At 42.2% G+C, this 23,773-nt stretch overlaps 1 protein-coding gene across 2 annotated transcripts; it reads right to left on the bottom strand.

Moving 5' to 3' along the window:
• Window positions 1–63: 63 nt before the first annotated feature.
• LOC118394661 (dual specificity testis-specific protein kinase 2-like) lies at window positions 64–23,528 on the bottom strand. Of its 2 annotated transcripts, none has more exons than XM_035788101.2 (11): window positions 23,000–23,528; window positions 20,725–20,971; window positions 15,435–15,556; window positions 13,317–13,365; window positions 10,566–10,712; window positions 10,141–10,223; window positions 6,038–6,122; window positions 5,823–5,906; window positions 5,484–5,570; window positions 5,192–5,330; window positions 64–3,940 (listed from the first exon to the last, which is right to left on the bottom strand). In XM_035788101.2, exons 2-11 carry the CDS (start codon window positions 20,950–20,952, stop codon window positions 2,985–2,987), a joined length of 1,980 nt encoding a protein of 659 aa, XP_035643994.1. In that variant the 5' UTR covers window positions 20,953–20,971; window positions 23,000–23,528; the 3' UTR covers window positions 64–2,984. The 2 variants fall into 2 exon arrangements, with proteins under 2 accessions (XP_035643994.1, XP_035643993.1); XM_035788100.2 differs by having other exon boundaries at window positions 20,725–21,032; window positions 23,000–23,527.
• Between the last annotated feature and the right edge of the window lie 245 nt (window positions 23,529–23,773).

The following is a 23,773-nucleotide window of genomic DNA, read 5'->3' as shown; positions in this document are numbered from 1 at the left end:
CAGGCAAGCCCTTATTTCTAACGATGAGTAAAATGTATGACTACCTTTATAGGGTCACCAAAAGAAGCAAAATATAAACATTTATTTAACCAATAGGGAACATGTTCCTTAAAGTACAACTCAAACCAGATTTGGATTAAAACCAGCGTTCTGCTAATACATGTTCATAAATCAGCCAAGACTGGAGGGGAATAACAACAAAATAAAGAATTTGAACAATCAATATCACAACATTGCATCCAGACAAACTGCATACAAAGCAGTAAAGATGTCAAATTGATATTTTTATAAATATCAAAATAGATCCTCTGCAAAACAATCCTGACACAGTTTACATTTATTGCATAGAAATGTAGTGATAAACAATAAACATTGTTCTTTTCAAGTGCAATTTCCTATTAAAGTAGTTACTGGAGTATTTCATTATATCAAAACAGGTGCCAAGGGAGTCATGAACCAAAGCACGAGTGAGTGAGCCATCCACACCAACTAGTGCTGTTTGCACAGCTTATACCCAACGGAGCTGCTGACCAAAAATAGGACCCACTGACAAAAGTGTGGTGGATCACACATTCAAGCCACACTCAACACATTCCTCTATACATAGAGCTATAAAGTGATACTTTGGTAGATTCTGAACCAGTTTCTCTCTAAGCAGTCATCTGAAAAACAATCCTTAAAAATGTGCACACCAACATATAGGCCTGCCAAACATTTCAAAATGTTAAAAGTACGTACAAACGATCACATTTCCAGTGCTCGTGGGGGTGTACATTTAAACAAACTTGTTTTACTGGTAAGTTTACTGTTTAAATGCTCTGTAATGTACATTTTTATTAGTCTCCACAAGAGACCTCAGTAGTCTGGTAAACCACTCATTAACTAGCCCTTTAATAAAAACGGTAAGGATCTATTCCCTACACCTTAGCTTGGACTCGTTCATCTGAAACGCACAATCGTCCAGAACAAAAATAATACCAGTCACAATGAGTCTTAAGACAGGGATCTCAATGTTGGGAAGGCAGTAAGTATGCCGTTTTTCATTCAGACCACAACCCTTTCTCCATGTTAAGAGTGTTAGATTTGTTACTTTCATAGGTATAGTTGAAGTCGGAAGTTTACATACACTAGTTGGAGTCATTAAAACTTGTTTTTCAACCACTCCACAAATTTCTTGTTAACAAACTATAGTTTTGGCAAGTCTGTTAGGACATCTACTTTGTGCATGACAAGTAATATTTCCAACAATTGTTTACAGAATTCCAGTGGGTCAGAAGTTTACATACACTAAGTTGACTGTGGCTTTAAACAGCTTGGAAAATTCCAGAAAATGATGGCATTAGAAGCTTCTGATAGCCTAATTGACAACATTTGAGTTAATTGGAAGTGTACCTGTGCATGTATTCCAAGGCCTACCATCAAACTCAGTGCCTCTTGGCTTGAAATCATTGGAAAATCAAAAGAAATCAGCCAAGACCTCAGAAAATAAATTGTAGACCTCCACAAGTCTTGTTCATCCTTGGAGCAATTTCCTAATGCCTGAAGGTACCACGTTCATCTGTACAAATAATATTACGCAAGTATAAACACCATGGGACCACGCAGCTGTCATACCACTCAGGAAGGAGACGCGTTCTGTCTCCTAGAGATGAACGTACTTTCATGCGAAATGTGAAAATCAATCCCAGAATAACAGCAAAGGATCTTGTGAAGATGCTGGAGGAAACGGGTACAAAAGTATCTATATCCACAGCAAAACAAGTCCTATATGGACATAACCTGAAAGGCAGCTCAGCAAGGAAGAAGCCACTGCTACCAAACCGCCATAAAAAAGCCAGAATACTTTTTGCAACTGCACATGGGTACAAAGATCATACTATTTGGAGAAATGTCCTCTGGTCTGATGAAACAAAAACAGAACTGTTGGGCCATAATGACCATTGTAATGTTTGGAGGAAAAAGGGGGATGCTTGCAGCCGAAGAACACCATCCCAACCGTAGAGCACGGGGTGGCAACATCATGTTGTGGGGGTGCTTTGCTGCAGGAGGGACTGGTGCACTCACAAACTAGATGGCATCATGAGGAGAGAAAATTATGTGGATATATTGAAGTAACATCTCAAGACATCAGTCAGGAAGTTAAAGCTTGGTCGCAAATGGGTCTTCCAAATGGACAATGACCCCAAGCATACTTCCAAAGTTGTGGCAAAATGGCTTAAGGACAACAAAGTTAAGGTATTGACGTGGCCATCAAAAAGCCCTGACCTCAATCCCATAGAAAATTTGTGGGCAGAACTGAAAAGGCGTGCGCGAGCAAGGAGGCCTAGAACCTTACTCAGTTACACCAGCTCTGTCAGGAGGAATGGGCCAAAATTCACCCAACGTATTGTGGGAAGCTTGTGGAAGGCTATCCAAAACATTTGACCCAAGTTAAACAATTTAAAGGCCATGCTGCCAAATACTAATTGAGTGTATGTAAACTTCTGACCAACTGGGAATGTGATGAAAGAAATAAAAGCTGAAATAAATAATTATCTGCTTTTAATCTGAGATTTCACATTCTTAAAATAAAGTGGTGATCCTAACTCACCTAAGACATGGAATTCTTACAAGGATTAAATGTCAGGAATTGTGAAAGACTGAGTTTAAATGTATTTGGCTAAGGTGTATGTAAACTTCCGACTTCAACTGTACATGTACTTCCATGCATTTCCCTATGGGGCAGAATATAATCACAATAAAACATCAAGGAGTAGGCAGTGATTTAAAACCAGCATACACACAAATAACATCAAGGAATTAGAAGAACCCTGGTTTAGGGACACCTTTAAGAAAAAAAACAAGCACTTTTCAGTATATTAAATAAAAACAATATTGAAAAAATAATCTATCTGCAAAGCATCGATAAAGATGATCTGAGGGTCTCTCCGAGGAGTGTCTCTCTCAAAGCGCCTTTTCTCCATGATCTGTTTTAGTCCTAGATGTCACACTGAAGATGGCAGTTCTGTGGAGGCGTGTATGGCCGTACATGGCACCAGTACGATGGGACTCAGACGGCCTCCGTTTGTGGCTGGGCTGAGGGTGACAGTGGAACAGGAGGTCTGCTGCTGCATGCCCTCCTGGTCCTCAGCCTCCATCTCCTCACACATAGACACCACGCCTCTACTGTCCTCCACTGGTCCTCCATTCTGGGCCTGCATGGGGTAGAAGTGTTTGTCCTTGTCCTCCACTGGGCTCCCTTGGCTGCTAGAGCAGTCCATAGCCTCTGCACTGTCACTGGGCATGGGAGAAGGAAGCCAGCTCTCATCTACTCTGTTCTCCTCCTCTTTTTTTACCTTTTCTTGACCTCCATGGTACGGCGGGATCTCTATCACAGCATATTTCCTGGCCCAGGCGCTGAGCACCTTCTGCCTGACCACTTGGCCCAGCTGGGCCGGGTCACACTTGTAGACAGTGGCAGAGATGGGACAGGAGGTCGGGGGGCAGGAGCCATCTGAGAGGGCCAGCTGGGGGGAGGCGGGCAGAGAGCGGCACTGCCTGCCGGTGAACCAGGTCTCCTGCCACATGCCCGGGTGTACGGGGGCTCCAGAGTGGGTCTGGGTCCCAGAGGAAAACACGCTGTCCTGGAGAGAGTGCAAGTCGAACATCAGGGAGAACACGGACTTGCTTGGCACGTCAAAGAACTTGATCTTGCCTCCGCACAGGTCCTCACGGGCATTGAAGGGGTTGATCTTGCGGGCCCCTGGCACAGCCCTGGGGCCTGGGTTGTAGTAAGGGTCATGGACATTGACCTTCCTGCCTGGCTTGCGGGAGAAGATGTCTGACTGGCTGCGGGAGAGCCAGATGTTGCGACGAGGACGTGGTGATTTGGGAGGGATCTTGTCGTCCTGTAGACCCAACGAGTTTACCCTCTTAATCCCCTGGACCTTTTCACCTGGACCTGGAGAGAGAGGGAGAGAGAAGCAACAGTCAAACATCTCTTCCTCACAACACATGGGATTGTTATGAAGTGTAAGTTCCCAATGTAACCACCAGGGGACAATATAAGCCAAGAACGACAGTACAGGCAAGAGAAACAAACAAGGCACAGTCAAATTTTTACATTGAAGTAAATTGCATAGGTGGAAACATTATGGGAAACATATGCAAATTGTTTATAAGATATAATGTAGAAATACTAAATTGGACTGGGAAGCCGAAGGTAGACAAACAGTGAAGAGGGAGTGACTGGCCGAGGAAGGAAAGCTAGCTAAACAAAAGCAAAGTCCAGAACCGGTACTCCCATGAACCAAATTAGAAATGAAATAGAATCTGAGAAAAGACTAATGATTTCCAACATACTCTCTGTGTACATGGTGGTTCCCACTTAGCAACATTACTGTAGCTTATTCTTTGTTCACAAAATCGGGTATTTGAGAAACACTTAAGAGCTTAGAAATGTACGTCATGTTAAATTGTAGTAAGGCAACTTGAACCTGCAAGCAAAACTATCATAACAGTAGAGGAAAGGACTGGGGAAAGTAAATTACTCTTTGGGACAGAGCTGGGAGGGAAAGGACAGCCCTGGCTTGCCACTGGACCTATTTAGAGTAGACCTGAGGTACATCCAAAATGGCAGCCTATTCCCTATATAGTGTGAGCCCTGGTCAAAAGTAGTACACTATAAAAGGGAAAGGGTGTAATTTGGGAGGCAACCCTAGGGGATACGCAACAGGCAGATTACAATGTGGAGCAGCTACTGGCAGCCTCACTGCTGCTTGGTTTACAGCTTCTTCCTGGTTCCAAGAAACTATTTGTCTGCACTGTGCAGTCTTGACACTGTGCAAGAAACTGGGTGTCAAGTGGTGCAGGACTGTAGGCGAACACATGGCAGTCAGGTGGAGTTGCCACTATGAAAACCAATAATGTCAGGTGAAGTTTTAATGTCTGTGCATCTGCAACACTAGATCACAGACTTGGAGATTCAAAATCATGCGTAGTGGACATTGAAGGGAAAGTGGTAACTGAGGGGCATCTTTACACTGTTGTAACTGTTTTAGGGAGTTCATCTGGTGGTGATGTTTGTAGTTTTGATAATGCTAATGTTATGCTATCCTCATAAAATTAAACTCGAGAATGAATAAAACAGTCCCTCTGCCTTGGCAGTCAGTCTTCTGAAGGGGCTTTAGATATGAGGTGATTGAGACATCACCTTTGGGGATGGTCTTCTTGTCATTTTCCCCACTGAGGGGGATCCTCTCTCGTCCAGACTCCTCTGCCTTCAACCGACACAGGATCTCCTCCAGCCTCTTGACGAGCTCCGGGAACGAGGGCCGCAGCTTGGGGTCCATCTGGAGAGAGGGGATAGAGTAGCCAGGTCAAACAAGATAAGGGGGTACTACTAAATCAGATTATGTTACTAGTTTCTTTTCCATACAATCAAATACACATTTTGGAAGCAGTCGTGTGTTTTGGAATAATTAAGAGATTGAGGGCAGACTCACGTTGCAGCAGTTGAAGGCCAGCTGTAGGAAGTCATGAGGACAGTCTCCTACCATGTGCTGGAAGGCATGATAATCCAGGCCAAAGTTCTATCAGGGAGGGAGAGGAGAGAGGGAGTAGGGGGAGAGGTCAGACAGGAAATCCATACTTTGGGATGTTATCCATGTTCATCTATTTTTGGCATCTAACCCAACATATTGAAAGACCTGTGCTCTTCTAAACCACCCCCGGTGCCAACATCATGTCAACTAGACCAGACATGAGCGTAATGAGTGTTTGTCTTATGTAATGTCAGGATGTATCAAGGCGATAGAGGACAGAGGAAACGGAACAATCCTCACTTCAGTGCGAGGAAGGTAATCGGGGTCAGCCTGTATTCGGGCAATGATCTCACAGAGGACAATACCGTAGGAGAACACATCCGCCTGGAAACAGAGAGACAGACATTCAAGATGAGTTCTTAGCTTTTTTTTGGGGGGGGGGGTTGTAGGAGACAAGTGGTCCGGTTTAGTTCAGGGTGAGGTCAAGGTTTAGAGTTCAGAAGTCAGGGACCTACCTTCTCATTGTAGGGTTCATCTCTCAGCACCTCGGGAGCCATCCAGAAGGGAGAGCCCACCACCGCCAGCTTCTCCCCCTCACCACTGCAGGCACAACACAAGTACAGCAAGAAAGACGTTAGACTGGAGGTTGTCTTATGACCATTTTTATCACAACAATTAGCAGACAAACCAAACATTTGATGTTCCTTCTCCATGACTGTTTTGAGGAACAAGTCTATTCATGATCAGGTACAGTGCCTTGCAAAAAATGATCCAGACCCCTTTGGATTTCTTCACATTTAATTGTGTTACAATTGATTTAATTATAATTTTTTTGACAACAATCCAGCCAAAATATGTCAAAGTGGAAGAAAAAAAACTTTTTTTAAAGACTAATAAAACTAAAATATAGTCGTTGCATAAGTATTCAGCTCCCTGAGTCCATACATGTTAGAATCACCTTTGGCAGCCATTACAGCGAAGAGTCTTCTTGGTTAAGTCTCCAAGAGATTTGCACACCTTGATTGTGCAATATTTGCCTATTATTCTTTTCAGAATTCTTCAAGCTCTGTCATGATGTGTTGGGGATCATGCTTCGCCAGCAATTTTCAAGTCTTGGCTTGCCATAGTATTTCAAGCTGATTTAAGACAATACTGTTACTTGGTCACTTAGGAACCGTCGATGTCTTCAACTCCAGCAACTCCAGTGTAGATTTGGTCTTTGGTCGTAAGTTATTGTCCTGCTGAAAGGTGAATTCTTCTCCCAGTCTCTGGAGTAAAGCAAACTTAAGCAGGTTTTCCTCTAGGATGTTGCCAGTGCTTAGCCCAATCCAGTTTATTTTAATCCTGAAAAACTCCCCAGTATTTTCCGATGTCAAGAATACCCATACCATGATGCAGCCACCACCATGCTTGAAAATAAGGAAGCAGTTACTCAGTGATCTGTTGATTTGCCCCAAACATAGGGCTTTGCATTTAAGCCAGAAAGTGTATTCCTTTGCCATGTGTTTTTGCATTATTACTTTAGTGCCTAGTTGCATACAAGATGCAGGTTTTGGAATATTTGTATTTTTCTTTTCACTATGTCATTATTGTGGAGTCACTACAATGTTGTTGATCCATTAGTTCTCTCTCATCACAGCCAATGAACTCTAGCCATTTTAAAATCATCAAATGGCCTCACATGCCGAGTAGACCGGGCATGCACGTGCATATTGATTTTGTCCAGCCACACCAGACGCGATCAGGACGCACAGGTTGAAATATCAAAATGAGCTCTGAACCACCTATATTCATTTGGGGACAGGTCGAAACATTCATGGCCATTTAGCCCACTAGCTTGCTGTTGCTAGCTAATTTGTCCTAGAATAAACATTGGGTTGTTATTTTACCTGAAATGCACAAGGTCCTCTACTCTGACAATTAATCCACAGATAAAAGGGTAAACCTAGTTAGTTTCTAGTAATCTTTCCTCCTTCAGTCTTCTTCTTTGGATTTTATATGGAGGTTGGCAACCAACTTTAAGGTCCATTGCCACCTTAATGCAGACAAGCAGTTTGGATGAAATGATTGAATAACATGTGTAAATACATTTTGCAATGCTCGTGCAAGTAACGCGAGCTGTGTGGTCAGCATGTCATGATAACATCCCTAAGCAGTTTCATTCCTATACTGCAGCTCAGAATGATGACCATCTTTGAGCTGTCTAGGTGGTTTAATACATAATGCACAGCATAATTAGTAACTAGACCATTCTTAAAGAGAGTCAATGTCTGATTTGTTATTGTTACCCATCTATCAATCACTGCCCTTCTTGATAAAGATTTTGAAATAATCTGTGTTTGAAATTCAATACTTGACTGAGGGACCTTACAGATGCATGGGGAACAGAGGAAGAGGTAGTCATAATTATTTTTTATGTCAACCCCTATTATTTCACACAGAGCGAGTCCAGGATTTATTTTTTGGTGATTTGTTAAGCAAAATTTTACTCCTAAACTAATTTAGGCTTGCCTAAACCAAGGGGCTGAATACTTGTAGAAAGGCTATATTGTAGTCGTTTAATTTTGTATTGATAAAATAAAATCCTCCACTTTGACAGAGAATTGTGTATATTGTTGAGTAACAATTGACAAACACATTTGAATCATCCTACTTTGTAACACAATAAAATGTGAAGAAATCCAAGGGGTCTGAATACTTTTGCAAGGCATATGTAATAAGTCCTAGCCAGGAGAGAGCGGGGCCTTCTTAACCTGTTCTGGTATTATTAGCCGAGCGCCCCAGTTTATTCCTGACCTGAACAGTACTTCATGTTCCTTCCTAATCAAATGGCCCCCTTCTACTGGCACTTGTCCATCCCTTTACCTCCCAGTCCCACATTCATTTCGTACAGAGGGATTTAACTGGACTGACTCAAAGGAGCAAATATGAAATAATAAAACACACACCCACACACACACACACACGTTGAAGTCGGATGTTTACATACACTTGGGTTGGAGTCATTAAAACTCGTTTTTCAACCACTCCACAAATTTCTTGTTAACAAACTATAGTTTTGGCAAGTCGGTTAGGACATCTACTTTGTGCATGACAAGTACTTTTTCCAACAATTGTTTACAGACAGATTATTTCACCGTATCACAATTCCAGTGGGTCAGAAGTTTACATACACAAAGTTGACTGCCTTTAAACAGCTTGGAGAATTCCAGAAAATTATGGCATGGCTTTAGAAGCTTTGAATAGGCTGATTGACAACATTTGAGTTAATTGGAGGTGTACCTGTGGATGTATTTCAAGGACGACCTTCAAACTCAGTGCCTCTTTGCTTGACATCATGGGAAAATCAAAAGAAATCAGCCAAGACCTCAGAAAAAAAAAAGTAGACCTAAACAAGTCTGGTTCATCATTGGAGCAATTTCCAAATGCCTGAAGGTACCACGTTCATCTGTACAAACAATAGTACGCAAGTATAAACACCATGGGACCATCTCCTAGAGATGAACGTACTTTGAAGCGAAAAGTTCAAATCAATCCCAGAACAGCAGCAAAGGACCTTGTGAAGATGCTGGAGGAAACAGGTACAATATATATCCAGAGTTAAACGAGTCCTATATCGACATAACCTGAAAGGCCGCTCAGCAAGGAAGAAGCCACTGCTCCAAAACCGCCATAAAAAAGCCAGACTACGTTTTGCAACTGCACATGGGGACAAAGATCGCACTTTTCGGAGAAATGTCCTCTGGGCTGATGAAACAAAAATAGAACGGTTTGCCCATAATGACCATCGTTACGTTTGGAGGAAAAAGGGGGACGCTTGCAAGCCGAAGAACACCATCCCAACCGTGAAGCACATGGGTGGCAGCATCATGTTGTGGGGGTGCTTTGCTGCAGGAGGGACTGGTACACTTCACAAAATAGATGGCATCAATTATGTGGATATATTGAAGCAACATCTCAAGACATCAGTCAGGAAGTTAAAGCTTGGTTGCAAATGGGTCTTCCAAATGGACAATAACCCCAAGCATGCTTCCAAAGTTGTGGCAAAATGGCTAAAGGACAATAAAGGCAAGGTATTGGAGTGGCCATCACAAAGCCCGGACTTCAATCCTATAGAAAATTTGTGGGCAAAATTTGTGAGCAAGGAGGCCTACAAACCTGACTCAGTTGCACCAGCTCTGTCAGGAGGAATGGGCCAAAATTCACCCAACTTATTGCGGGAAGCTTGTGGAAGGCTACCCGAAACGTTTGACCCAAGTTAAACAATTTAAAGGCAATGCTACCAAATACTAATTGAGTGTATGTAAACTTCTGACCAACTGGGAATGTGATGAAAGAAATAAAAGCTGAAATAAATCATTTTCTCCACTATTATTCTGACATTTCACATTCTTAAAATAAAGTGGTGATCCTAACTGACCTAAGACAGGGAATTCTTACTAGAAATAAAATGTCAGGAATTGTGAAAAACATAGTTTAAATGTATTTGGCTAAGGTGTATGTAAACTCCTGACTTCAACTGTGTGTGTGATTATATATATACTTTACTTTGGGATTCAATTTGAGTTTTGGTCATGATCATGTTTGATAAATAAGCGTTTCCGTGGAAATGACTTACTCTTGGTTGGGAATCTTCTCAGCAAGACCAAAGTCTCCTACTACTGCCGTGTAGACATTCTCCTCAGACTTGATCAGGCAGTTCTGAGGATAAACAGTGAGCATACATTCCATCATCAGCTTCCATCAAAGCCCACATGCACAAGCCACCGATTTAGCCAGATAAACACATCTTACAATAACATTATGTACTCTGCAGAAAACCAGTTTCCAACTCCCAAGGTTTGAAGAACAGAAACTGAAGCGCGTGTTGCTGTATATGAAGGCTGACTAGATCGACGATTCTTATCTCGGTTGTAGAAAGGAGACACAGGTGCATCTGAAATTGCAACCTATTCCCTATATAGTGCACCAGAAAAGTAGTGCACTATGTAGGGAATAGGTTGCCATTTTGGACACATCCATCCACAGTTAACAGCCACCCACTTTGGAGGTGAGGTCCCGGTGGAAGATGCCTTTGGAGTGCAGGTAGCCCAGGCCATTGGCGATCTCACAGGCCAGCTTGAGCCTGGCAGCCCAGCTCAGAGGCTTGTTGCTGTCCAACAGCTGCTCCAGGTTCCCACCGTTGATGTACTGCAGAAAGGTCGAGAGAGAAAACACAATGCTCCCATTATTAAAATTAGGCTTCCATACAAAAGTACACATTACTAGTATGGCTTAAATGCACATTATCTTGAATTCAATTTCCATATATAGGCCTACTGTGTGTACCCTATATAAAAGGTAGAGATAAGGTACTGCACTATAAGTCAAGTCATTGTTACAGCATCCTGTCGGTCATTTGGGGCTACTCTACACACCACTCCATTCCCAAAGACAGGTCAAAGAACTCAATTGAGTTACTCTGAGCGCTCTAAACATAGCATCAATCTAATGCCAGGCACATTTGGGGACAATGACAGTGACAGACACAGACGGGACTGTGTGCAGGGAAAGCAAAGTGAAGGAAAGTTAGGAAAGTTAACATAACTCAAAAAAGTGTCTGTGTTCACACAGCTGGAACTTGTAAATATCACAATATATGAACACAGCCTATACCGTTTAATGGGATTAGTGAGCAGAATTGAGTCTGCCCAAAGTGAAGAGGTTACAACGTCACTCACTTTTGACTTGTGCTTCAGTCTACCTTTGTTCAGGTAGAATGTTTGAAGTCGGCCTGATAAGAAGTCAACCTAGACAATATACTGTCCAGGTAGGCCTATAGTTTACCATAGGATATGCATGCGATACCAGTGAAACAAATTAACTTCAAGTGTGTTGGATATTCATGTCCATGGGTCTAAGCTTAGGCACTAAAAGCCCCCCATGCTGTAAGGCCCTCTACACTACCTCCTCCGTCGTCCCTCCCCCTGCCCTGCAGACCATTCCCAAACCAATCCCAGACGCAGGAGAGGATTACGTCGGCTTTACCTTACAAATTCCTCTGTAGCCCCCCTGCATCTGTCGTCTGCATGCCTAATGCTCCACTAGGAGCCTCCCCTAAATGGGTGAAGCCCAGACAAATCTTGCTGCCAGTCGGTCAGTGTGGATATGATCCACTCCATGCATCCAGTAGGTTTATAGACGAGACTCTCCAGATCAGAGGAGTGAGCGAAGCAGCGTAGGCCAACGCTAGGCACACAAGGAGGCCTGTTTTAGGTTATAAGGCCACATCACCCCACCTCCACCCCAAACCTTGTCACCCAGAGAAGGGAGTGTGAGGCCATTGACACGTGACCACAGATTAGAGACAGTAGGAGCAGTGGACAATAGGAGAAGAGGGGCAAAACCCAGGAAGTTGAAATGTCTTAACATGGAGTAACAAATCTACACAGATGCTATTCTTAGAATTTCTCAACTGATATTATTGACCAGCTGAGGAAACTTTCCTCAAACTAAATAAAAGCCGGGGTACTATGGGGGGAAAAAAGCTAAGAAAGATGGAAAGAAAATGGTAATTTCATTGTCTCGTGACCACTGCAAGCATCTTCAAATAATGTTGTAATCCCCAAGTGGGTCATGGATTACCCAGATTATAATGCTCCTAATCGGTATTTGCCTAATGTGTAGCCTAGATCTATCAAGCAGTGGGAAAGCAGTGCAGAGGTTACTGTGCCAACCCAACGGAGCCAAGGAGCTTTATACGGAGGAGTGATTGTATCTAAGCCTGTGGCTGCACAGTAACTTGACTCTTCATTTCCTACCATGGAGGTCCGTCAGGCCCATCGCTAAATTCAGGATCCAGTCAGAGTAAACAGTACTGGTAGCTAGCAGCTAGTTCTTATAACACAGCAGTAGCTACAAAACAACCACACGATGCAGTGTTTTCATTATTCACAGCCTGTGGCGTTAGGCTGCTGACATCAAAGCCCAAGAGACTGGGGGTGGGGTGAGCAGAACCGATAAACTGCGAGAGCGGTATCACAGACATTTCCCTCTCCATCTCCATGGATCCACATATTGGATAACTTCATGCTATCGCTCACTTGACACGAGTGCTTGGGTGAATGTGATGTGGCAGACAGTCGTAAAGCTTTTTCCCTAACTAATCAACGCTAATCATTAGCAACAAGAGAGCATGGACACACACACACACACACACACACACACACACACACACACACACACACACACACACACACACACACAATAAGATGAGCTTGAAAACAAACCTTAGTCCTAATGGAACCCATCCCCTGGCTGCTCATTGAGAATATCAACACACAGCTTTATTTGTGCACATGTAAACTGTTCTTTCAGGCAAACACAAGGTTCTTTCAATTACAGGTCCCTGTACTGGGTGATGTGTCAATGTTCACCTGAGAAAAACCCCTGGGCACACAGTCAAACACCTTTTCATTATATTCACACCGCTACCTTTTAGAGGGTTCTACTTGTCTGAGACTTACTCATGTAATATAACATCAAACTGACTGTCCTGCAACATGACTCAGAGGGGAATATGACAGTATTAGCTACATTAAAAGCAAAACACATCTTGGCCTATACTGATGCTAGAGGACCCATCACGTTTCTAGAATCACATTCCATTATCGAGTGGACAGAGAACTGAATAAGCAAACAGTGTGTCTCAACGTTCCAACCTGAAACGTGACAGCCAGCGACAGTCAGCCTACGCCGGAGATACCCATCTTCTTTGTGTCTTAGAGCCTCCTATAGAACAGTGGTTCCTCTTACCTCGGTCAGAGCATGGAGCTGGCCTTCCTGAACACACACACCCATGAACCTGGAGGAAGACAAAACAAAGAAAAAAAGACTGGTCATGTTTCCATGTAATTGCCACAGTGATACATGTGGTGGAGACATATTTCCTGTTGTGCCTCTCTCACGTTGCCAATTTCTTTTAGAATCTTGATCTATATTGACATGACTAAGCTATGGGGGTCCAGAAAAAAAAACATTTGAGTGGGCTGTGTATACATGTCTGTGTTTGCACAGGCAGCCCATTCCGAACTAATTGGTCTTTGGACCAATCAGGTCAGGTGTGATTGGGCAAAAGACCAATTAGTGGAAAAAATATCTGACTTGGGCTGCCTGTGTAAATGCAGCCTCGGTTGTACAAAATGTCAATCTAGCCGAAGGACAATAGTCCTTTTTTTATTTTTTTACCCCCCTTTCTCCCCAATTTCGTGGTATCCAATTATTAGTAGTTACTAACTTGTCTCATCACTACAACTCTCGTACGGGCTTGGGAGAGACGAAGGTCAAAAGCCATGCGTCCTCCGAAACACAACCCAACCAACTGCTTCTTAACACATGTGCATCCAACCCGTAAGTCAGCCGCACCAATGTGTCGGAGGAAACACTGTGCACCTGGCGACCTGGTCAGCATGCACTGTGCCCGGCCTGCCACAGGAGTCGCTAGTGCTCGATGAGACAAGGATATCCCTACCGGCTAAACCCTCCCAAACCCAGACGGCGCTAGGCCAATTGTGCGTCGCCCCACAGACCTCCCGGTTGCGGCCGGCTGTGACAGAGAGCGAACCCAGAGACTCTGGTGGCACAGCTACCAGAGACCACTACGCCCCCCGGGAGGCCACAACATAGTCCTTTTGAGATAAAAATTACAATGCTCTTGGTGTGGAAATGGTTAAATATTTCTGCACTGGTGGGCTGCAAGACAAGACAAGAGGTGCAAACAAGAATGTCATTTTCAGGGGGAAAACAAGGTTCACTCTCTTGAGCTGCATTCAATCTCTTTTTCCTCTCTTTTCTTGAGATACTGCTTACAAATCTTAACAGGCCGGAGTCACAGTCAAGTATTTTTTTTCTCTAAATTACACAAATTGCCTGTATCAATATCCTAACACACGGGCCAGGCCGTATGCACAGCGAGTGTTGGAGCCGCTAGAGTTATGACCCAATAAACGTGAGACTTTGTGGGTCCTCAAAGGGCTCCTCAGACAAAGACCCCCTCATCCTCGTCTGCCCACCCCCACAGAACTGGCTGCAACAAAGCTGTGATTGTAGCACAGCACTTACAGACACTCTCGCTTTCCCACCCACCACCTACAGCAGAATGTGACCTCTGTAGAATATCATCCAGTACAGAGACACATCGCGTGTTCAGAATGGCAGGAATCACAGAGAAACTTGATCAACCTCCAGGATCATGCAAAGCCTCAGTCAGCCGAATCCATGAGGTTATTAAATTCACAGATTAGAAATAGCTGGTCATACAATTATGTATCCTAAACATTATGTCCCATCATGATGGGTTTGGTCAAATATTTATGCCCATTTTACAGGCTCACAACGCTATACGAAAATAAAACAGCCTTGGTGAGAAGAAAGTGAAAAAGGAAAGGGCGTACATGTCAATGAAATCCAAACTCAGGATGTCGTTCCAGAAAACCATTGTTAATAGATTTCTGACCTGCTTTCTGCGGAACCAGGGAGATCAAGGTCACCCAACTGATTCCATTAGAAAGGCAAATGTCATTTTGACAAATAGCTACAGATCCAAATCTAAAAAATGACTGATATTTAGTCACATTCTAAAAAAATACATTTAAAAATGACAGATTAGACTAGAAATCCATAAGAAAAAAAACGTACTTATGAATATGGCACCATAACTCAACTTTACTATCCCTGTATTTTACACAATTTTTTATATCCCCTTGAGATAATTAATTCAACACTATTGCATAATATTGCAGAAGGAATTTTATGTTTCTTCAATGGACAGATCGATATACAAACTATACAAAATATTGATGATGGTGGTGTGCCGAAGAAAAATGATGCTGAATATAGTTAATGGTAGACATCATTTTGTTTCCTGGAACTCACCGGAGGATATTGGGATGGGACAGTCTGTTCATCAGTTGGACCTCTCTCAGCATGTTGGCTCGATTACTGCTCAGTTTGTTCATCTTCAGAGCCATCACCTGGCCCGACACTCTGTGGCGCACCTGCAACAAACACAACAATCCGGTCATTTAGGCGATATCTAGGAGGTTACACTGAAAATATAAACTTCTCTCTATAACCATACAGCTCCCTTATCAATATTCTCTTCTAATGAGGACACTACTCTCAAAACATGATCAATATTCCAAGATCATGGAGCATGACTTGCTCTAACCTTTCATTCCAAATCCAGAAACCATAGCAATAGGCCTGCTGACTCCCTATTTCTACTGTGAATGAGGTCAGTTACTGGCCTTCCTTGCAGCATCATCTCTGATGTGATCAAAGATAAGTGGCTGACTGTCATCCACAGTTGTGCACTAGAAGGAACAGTGAGCCGAGGCTAAGAAAATGTAGACTATGCTTTGGTAGAGAATACATAGCCGAACACCTACAACAATACAGAACTCTCTCTGTATATCGCTAAGCTTAAGTCAGATTGATATGCTTTCTCAGAGGGCCATAACCACAGGAAGTTATGAATTAGGGTGAGAAAATTGTGAGCTTGATCTGCTACTGCTCACTTCCTCCAGCTGAAATATTAAGACATTGAAACCAACAGTCACTAAGAATATACTAAATCGCTCCACTCAGGTCAAAGTCTGCAGGTACAATAATAGATACAATGCATATAAATGGTTATATACTGTGCATGTTATATTTTTCCTAATCACTATGATCACTTTCCTACAGATATGAGTTGTATATCAACACTGTTGGAGAGAGGAGATAAGAGGAAGTTTGAGGTACAGAAAAAGGAAGCTGACTGATCTAGGCCTTATTTATGAAGCATTTGGATGAGTCTCTCCAATGACAAATGCTTCGTTAGCCACTCTTGAAGTTCAAGTACAAAGAAGGAGCTAGCCTTCCTCTTCCCTGGAGTAGAGAAGCAGGCAGCAGATGGCATCCTCTAGACCCTCCCCATTCACACTCTTTCCCCACCAGGAGAGAAAAGAGAAGAGTCTGACTCAAACAAAGACCCATAGGCTGCTCCAGCAAGGCCCTGCACTTCCAATCTGTCTCTCCAGCTAGTCATGTTAACATGACACAGTCTAAGAAACAGATCATTCCATTGATTTCATGTATTTTCAAAGCAATGTAGATCTATTGTCCCTTTGCTTAGACAGATATGGAAACCTCATTACACAGTAAATATTTGGGTCCATTAAGTGAGACGACAAATCAAACTGACAAGCAACGAGGGTAAATATCATTGCACTCATAAAGCCCAAGTCATCACATGAGGCAGAACCATAGTATCTCAAGTGGAAAAGACTGGAAACAGCTAGGGATGCACAATATCGGAATCTGACAATTTTAGCTAAAAATGCCAACATCGGTATCGGCCCAATGTCTAGTTTAACGCCGATGTGCAAAACCAATGTCAAAGCTGACGTGCATACATACCTATATAACAAAGGTACATGACGTAATGACTAGAGGTCGACCGATTAATCAGAATTCCACATTCCATTAATTAGGGACGATTTCAAGTTTTCCTAACAAATCGGAAATCTGTATTTTTGGACACCGATTTATTAAAAATAAATGTTTTTACACCTTTATTTAACTAAGCATGTCAGTTAAGAACACATTCCTATTTTCAATGACGGCCTAGGAACGGTTTTTACCTTATCAGCTCAGGGATTCAATCTTGCAACCTTACAGTTAACTAGTCCAACGCTCTAACCACCTCATTACATTGCACTCCACGAGGAGCCTGCCTGTTACGCAAATGCAGTAAGAAGCCAAGTTAAATTTCTAACTAGCATTAAACTTCTTATTAAAAAAAACAATCAATCATAATCAGTTTAACATAATCATAATCAGTAGTTAACTACACATGGTTGATGATATTACTAGTTTATCTAGTGTGTCCTGCGTTGCATATAATCGATGCTGTGCGTATTTGCGAAAAAGGACTGTCGTTGCTCCAATGTGTACCTAACCATAAACATCAATGCCTTTCTTAAAATCTATACACAGAAGTATTTATTTTTGAAACCTGCATATTTAGCTAAAAGAAATCCAGGTTAGCAGGCAATATTAACCAGGTGAAATTGTGTCACTTCTCTTGCGTTCATTGCACGCAGAGTCAGGGTATATGCAACAGTTTGGGCCGTCTAATTTGCCAGAATTTTACGTAATTATGACATAACATTGAAGGTTGTGCAATGTAATAGGAATATTTAGACTTATGGATGCCATCCGTTAGATAAAATACGGAACGGTTCCATATTTCACTGAAAGAATAAAACTATATATTAATGACCAAAGGCTCGTATTTCTGTGTGTTATTATGTTATAATTAAGTCTATGATTTGATAGAGCAGTCTGACTGAGCGATGGTAGGCAGCAGCAGGCTCGTACGCATTCATTCAAACAGCACTTTTGTGCGTTTGACAGCAGCTCTTCGCAATACTTGAAGCATTGCGCTGTTTATGACTTCAAGCCTATCAACTCCCGAGATTAGGCTGGTGTAACTGATGTGAAATGGCTAGCTAGTTAGCGGGGTGCGCGCTAATAGCATTTAAAATGTCACTCGCTCTGAGACTTGGAGTGGTTGTTCCCCTTGCTCTGCATGGGTAATGCTGCTTCGAGGGTGGCTGTTGCCGATGTGTTCCTGGAAGCTATACTGTTACACTGGCAATACTAAAGTGCCTATAAGAACATCCAATAGTCAAAGGTATATGAAATACAAATGGTATAGAAAGAAATAGTCCTATAATAACTACAACCTAAAACTTCTTACCTGGGAATATTGAAGACTCATGTTAAAAGGAACCACCAGCTTTCATATGTTCTCATGTTCTGAGCAAGGAATTTTAAACGTTAGCTTTTTTGCATGGCACATATTGCACTTTTACTTTCTTCAACACTTTGTTTTTGCATTTTTGCCGATTAAATCGGTATCTGCATTTTTTTTGGCAAGGAAAATATCAGATATCGGCCAAAAAATTAACATCGGTGCATCACTTGAAACAGATGATGCTATAACATTATAATGGCCCCAAGGATCAAACAGCGTTTATAACATGGGTGAGCGTTCAGGTTAATAGAGGAAGAAATGTATTTAGCATTTGTTCAACAAGAGGAATACATGTAGAGCAGCAGGCCCCAATCATGTTGAAGTTGGGTGGGCATTCCCTCCCTAAAATACACGGTGTAATTACTTCCCCTCAGACAGCCTGGGGCAGGAGCATACACGCTGCCCTTCCCCCCCACCAAGTCAGTGATCGGTACTGTGTGAGTGGTGTGCATTAACCCTTTGAATTCAATGAGTAGTGAATGAGCGGTCCCAAGGCAGACTGCTGTGACCATGCTCGGAGGCAGGCAATAGCCTACACTGTGCCGCATGGCTCCAGACCTAGCTTCTTTCAATTAAACTGAGGTTATCATTTACTATTAGATATGTAAACTGCTCAGCATTCTATTTCTGTTCCATCTGTATGTATGACTAAGATCCAAGACATGGGACATGGGTGGGTGCTGACATTATTGTGGTACTTGTGCAATCAAAAACAGAATACTCTGATTTCAGTAGGTAGGGATGAATTCTATAGTCTACAACTAATTGCATTGAAAATAAAAATGCAAATAGGCTTAACTTCCAAGAGCGCTGAGGGTGGAGGAAATGAAAACAGGAGTTACAACAAAAAGTGAATGTAGGCAGTTTACTGATGTTTTGAGGTCAGGTTAAGGACTTGACCTATCAGATGTCAACAGCCATCTCTGTGCGAGTACCAACTCTGTCAAGGTTGGGTTAGTGTAATTTACGATACAGCACTTACCCGAGAGCCATTGTAGCCTAACTACCAGTCCCATCACTAAACCTCTTCAGAGGGAGCTCTCCGAGGTGTAACCACATCGACATGGAAATATAGAAGGGCTTTTCGCTCGTCCCAAATCAGTCCATTGTGAGAGAACCAATCAATGAAATAGGGAGAGGCCACATGAGTATCTGCATGCTCTAAGGGCCTGTCTGACCTCAATAAGGGCTGGTCCATAACCTAACATCTCTGGGTGTTTTGGAGGGAGGTGCAGGGTTTTCCTACTCTGCACAGAAGTCAATGTATTAGCTAACTGTATTGCGGACCACTGACATATTTAATTATAGAATGAGGGCTGAACTCAGTGTATGAGATCATAGGTTTCTAAGTAATCTGGTGTGTGTCCTTATTGTCACACACCGGATAGGTGGAGTGAAATGACACACCATTGCTTTACAGTAGGGATAAGCAACTTTGCACAAAAAAATCGTAACTTATCATGAGGAGCTACAATGGCTCACGGGACTGAGTACCCACATCCATACCCACACATGCAGTCAGAGTCAGCCCTAGCCTTTTGGGGGCCCTAAGGGAAATGTTGTTGCAAGGTTTTAGAGTTGATTTCCTGCAATTCTACAAAATTTTCCAATGTGGCAGAGAGAAATGTTTGCAGTTAATATGATATCTGAGAGAGAGTGACTAACAAAATCAATTTGCCCCCCCGGGCAATAATTTGACCGTGATTATGACCATGACTAGAAGTTTAGATGGCTGGCTAGACTAATTAACCAATCAATTGTTTGTTGTTGTTGCTGCTGACATGGGCTAAGTGACTGACAAAAACTGCTGATGTACAACCAAATCTCAAAATGTCAGCCCAATTATTTTTCCACAAATTAATATTTTGACCAAACACATCAGATCTTCTAAACAATCATGGTCAAAAGGCCAATAAGTGAAAAAATCTATATAAAAATGTGTCTGCCTGTAGAAATGCAGCCTGTGTACTGTTTGACATTTTTTAGGTACATGATGCAATTTAGGACATGTTGCATTTTTGCAACTGTAGGTCTCACAGGGTTAAGCTTAGATTAATTTAAAGTAGGGATGCCAATAATCTGAGATTTGTTTTGGTACAAAATCTCTTTCTCTGAGCAATCGTATTCATATAAAATCATTTCACATTTTTTTAGCATACAAGATAGCTTGGTATTTGTGTTCTTTATTTTAATTTAATTTTTTTATCCGTTATTTTACCAGTTATTTTTTTTATAGTCTGTTTTTAATCATCTTTATCAAGGGTACCAATAACTTGAGGTGACTGTGTGTTGATATGAATTAATCACAACACCTACCAGGCATAAACCTCTTGCATTTCAGGTCAAGCTTAACAAACTCACTCTGTAGACCTCTGAGAAGAAGCCAGAGCCGATCCACTCGCAAATGAAGTCATCAAGGCGCGTCAGGCAGGAGAAGGCACTGATGAGGGCACGGTAGGATGAGGGGCACACTCTTCCCACCTGAGACGGGGCCCATTCCCCTCCTCCTCCACCATCCAGGTCATCGAGCCGGTCAGGCCTCATGGAGGGGAAGCCGGCGATGGAGTTGCGCTTGTTCCGATCCATCATTGCTTCTTCACTGTGAACTCTGTGGAGGACTCAATGAAAGTTTCACATTTTCGACAACTCCTTTGCAACCCTTTACAGCCCTAAGGGGAAAGAAACACAAAAATCCTATCTCAGCAGGCAGACTGAGGAAATGGTGTGTTTGGGTGGTTTACATGCTGCAGAAGACCAGCCAGAAAACACAAAAAGATTACAATTTTCAGCTGTTATCCATAGCACCTGTTCATCTGTAGCATCTGTATGGAAAAAAAATGGTGATGCATGTACCCCTCAAGTATTGTAATTCATAAGTGTGTGTGGTGTGATCTTATACACATGTCGTTCGTTTAAGATGCCATGAGGGGCATAATGAGCCTAATCTATTTAACACATTCCTCTAACATTTCCTATTTTTTTTCCCTCAACAAGACAAAAAATAAAGACAAAAGCATTACTTTAGATAAGGTCAATCTTCTTAGACACACACGGCAGGCAGGGCTCCAACCCCACCGCTCTCAACAAGTTCACAAATAATGGCTCTAATAGGGATTGGTTGTCCAATTATATGAGATTAAGCCAAGATAAAGCTCAAGTACAAGACTGGGATCCAAAACAAACCAGGGAGCCATGAACAGGAATAAAAGGAGACATAAGAACCCCATAGTAATGATCATAGGAAGCAGCCCTTTGATTTATATTATTCAGGACCCCTGATTTTCCCAGCATGCACAGGTCTACTGAGTTTACTCAAAGGGCTGGTTGTCCTCCCCTTTTCTTGAGTTAGTGACTTCACTAGAGAGGATCTATTAAACTCTGGGAAAATAATTATATTTAATTCAGCCTCTTGTGAGATTCCCATCCCCCATCCAATCCCAAACTAAAACAACTGAAATCAAATCGTCCAGTTCAGGGATATTTTTGCTGCTTGAGCCGTATCCTTAAAAAGGATGTTATCCTCCTCTACCTCTAAAAGCATCTTTGCCAATTAGCATTTGTATGATAATGATCAAACACCCACTGCCAACAATGAGTAAAATAGCCACTTGAAACAAATAATATTTTCAGAAGCAGAATGAATATATAACATATGAGTTAGTTCTTCCATTTGAATTGCTGCTATGCCTTGTCTGTGTAAAAAAAGAAGAAGATACATTTCCCTTCATTCAAAGCAGAAACAATATAAATAACGGATGTCATTTCAAACCTTCCACAGCCACATTGTGGCTACTGTATACAGGCAAAGAGGGATTTCTCCAGTCTAAACACGAACTTCCCTCCCTAGCATCTCAGTAGTAGCTACACCTCATAACTGGTGAAAAACAATAAGGCCAGTGTGGACATAATGCATGCTTCCAAAGTGATACATCGCAGACTCAACTATAAAGGGACTCCGCAAGGAAAAGTGGAGGAATTTTAACAGAGGGCTGGGCCACTAATAAATAAAAAAAAAAACAGATGGGACATCCCTGTGATCCCCTGAGGCAATGTTTTTTTTAACCTATACAGCTGTGTAAATGGGCTACAATAAAAGGTGTATATTGTAAATCATCCTAACAGGAGGGTCAGCTGGTTATGAGGAAGTGCAAGATTGATAATCCCCATTAAAAAAGGGATGAGTGGGTGAGGGTAGAAAACAGAAAGCATTATGTATAGGCCTATAAATGATAATATTGTTAGGTTTCTGTTGTGAAATAGCTAGTCAACGAATTGCATTCACCACATATGAGTTATTCTTAGTTTCACTATCTGAGCCTTATCTGTTGTAAATGGTGCGTATCAGGGATGGCAACAGCATACCTGACATTCCTGAGATTTTAAATAATGACCGAGTCTTGTTCATAGGAGAGGGCCCAATTTCTCCTTATCTGGAATTATCAACCTATAACCTAGCAACGAATATATATTGAGCTTGGATACAATATGCTGACCAAATGATTGTCTAGTTAGTTACTAAATGGTCACATTACTGTTAGTTAATTTGAATGTCTGGCTTCGTTAACTAACCAGCTTGCTAAATTAGCTAGCAACCTCGCATGCTGGCAGCAGTGGCAGAGTTATCAAGAGTTCTTACCTTGTCGTGTGTCATTAAAACGATGAGATGATGGACTCTTCAACAACTTGATGAAACAGGCCAAACTTAGTTCCATCTCACTGCAATAATAACTCGCAGGCTATTTGATATACTCCCCATGAACGAGCTGGTAGAGTAACGTTATCTAGCCGGTTAACTTTATTGTGGTTAGTTGGCTAGCTCGCTGGTGTAGCTAGATACCGTTAGCTAGTTTAGTTTGTCAACAGTCCAAGACGAGATGCTAGCTAACGTTAGCCACTCCAGTTCGCTAACAAACTAGAAGTTATGCTGCCAACGCCGAAGTAACTCTAGCTAACTACACGAAGTATAGCTGACCGTAAACTCACAGTCCCCCTTATGTGGCATTTTGTTTTCTCATTAGTAAGACACAATTGCCGTCTGCCGTGGTTAGATATTTCAACTGTTTGACAGCTCTGCTGCGCAGTGTTGTCTGGCTCCTTCAACACTCCCACTGACCTGCCCTCCTCCGCCTTTTCACGTCCAGATTGACAGCTGGAGCTTCCATTCACCGACGAGCCAGCGACACCGTTTTACTTTATGATGGGGTGTAATGTACAGTATTTTATTATCTACTGTGTTAGCTCGAATATTGATAGTAGTGTGAAAGTATATCAGCATTTTACCAGCTGTGAATACTAATTTACCTCTACTATGCATCGACTCTAGTCTACAGTTATTTCACATGTCTCTACTACCAATCACATAATTTGGTACATCGATGTTGTTCCAATTAAATAAAGCAATAACATAATC

This window comes from Oncorhynchus keta, chromosome 15 (genome assembly GCF_023373465.1).
Source record: "Oncorhynchus keta strain PuntledgeMale-10-30-2019 chromosome 15, Oket_V2, whole genome shotgun sequence".
Classification (NCBI taxonomy): Eukaryota; Metazoa; Chordata; class Actinopteri; order Salmoniformes; family Salmonidae; genus Oncorhynchus; species Oncorhynchus keta.
Note: the sequence above shows the minus strand (reverse complement) of the source record. Positions and strands in the feature narration are given on the sequence as shown.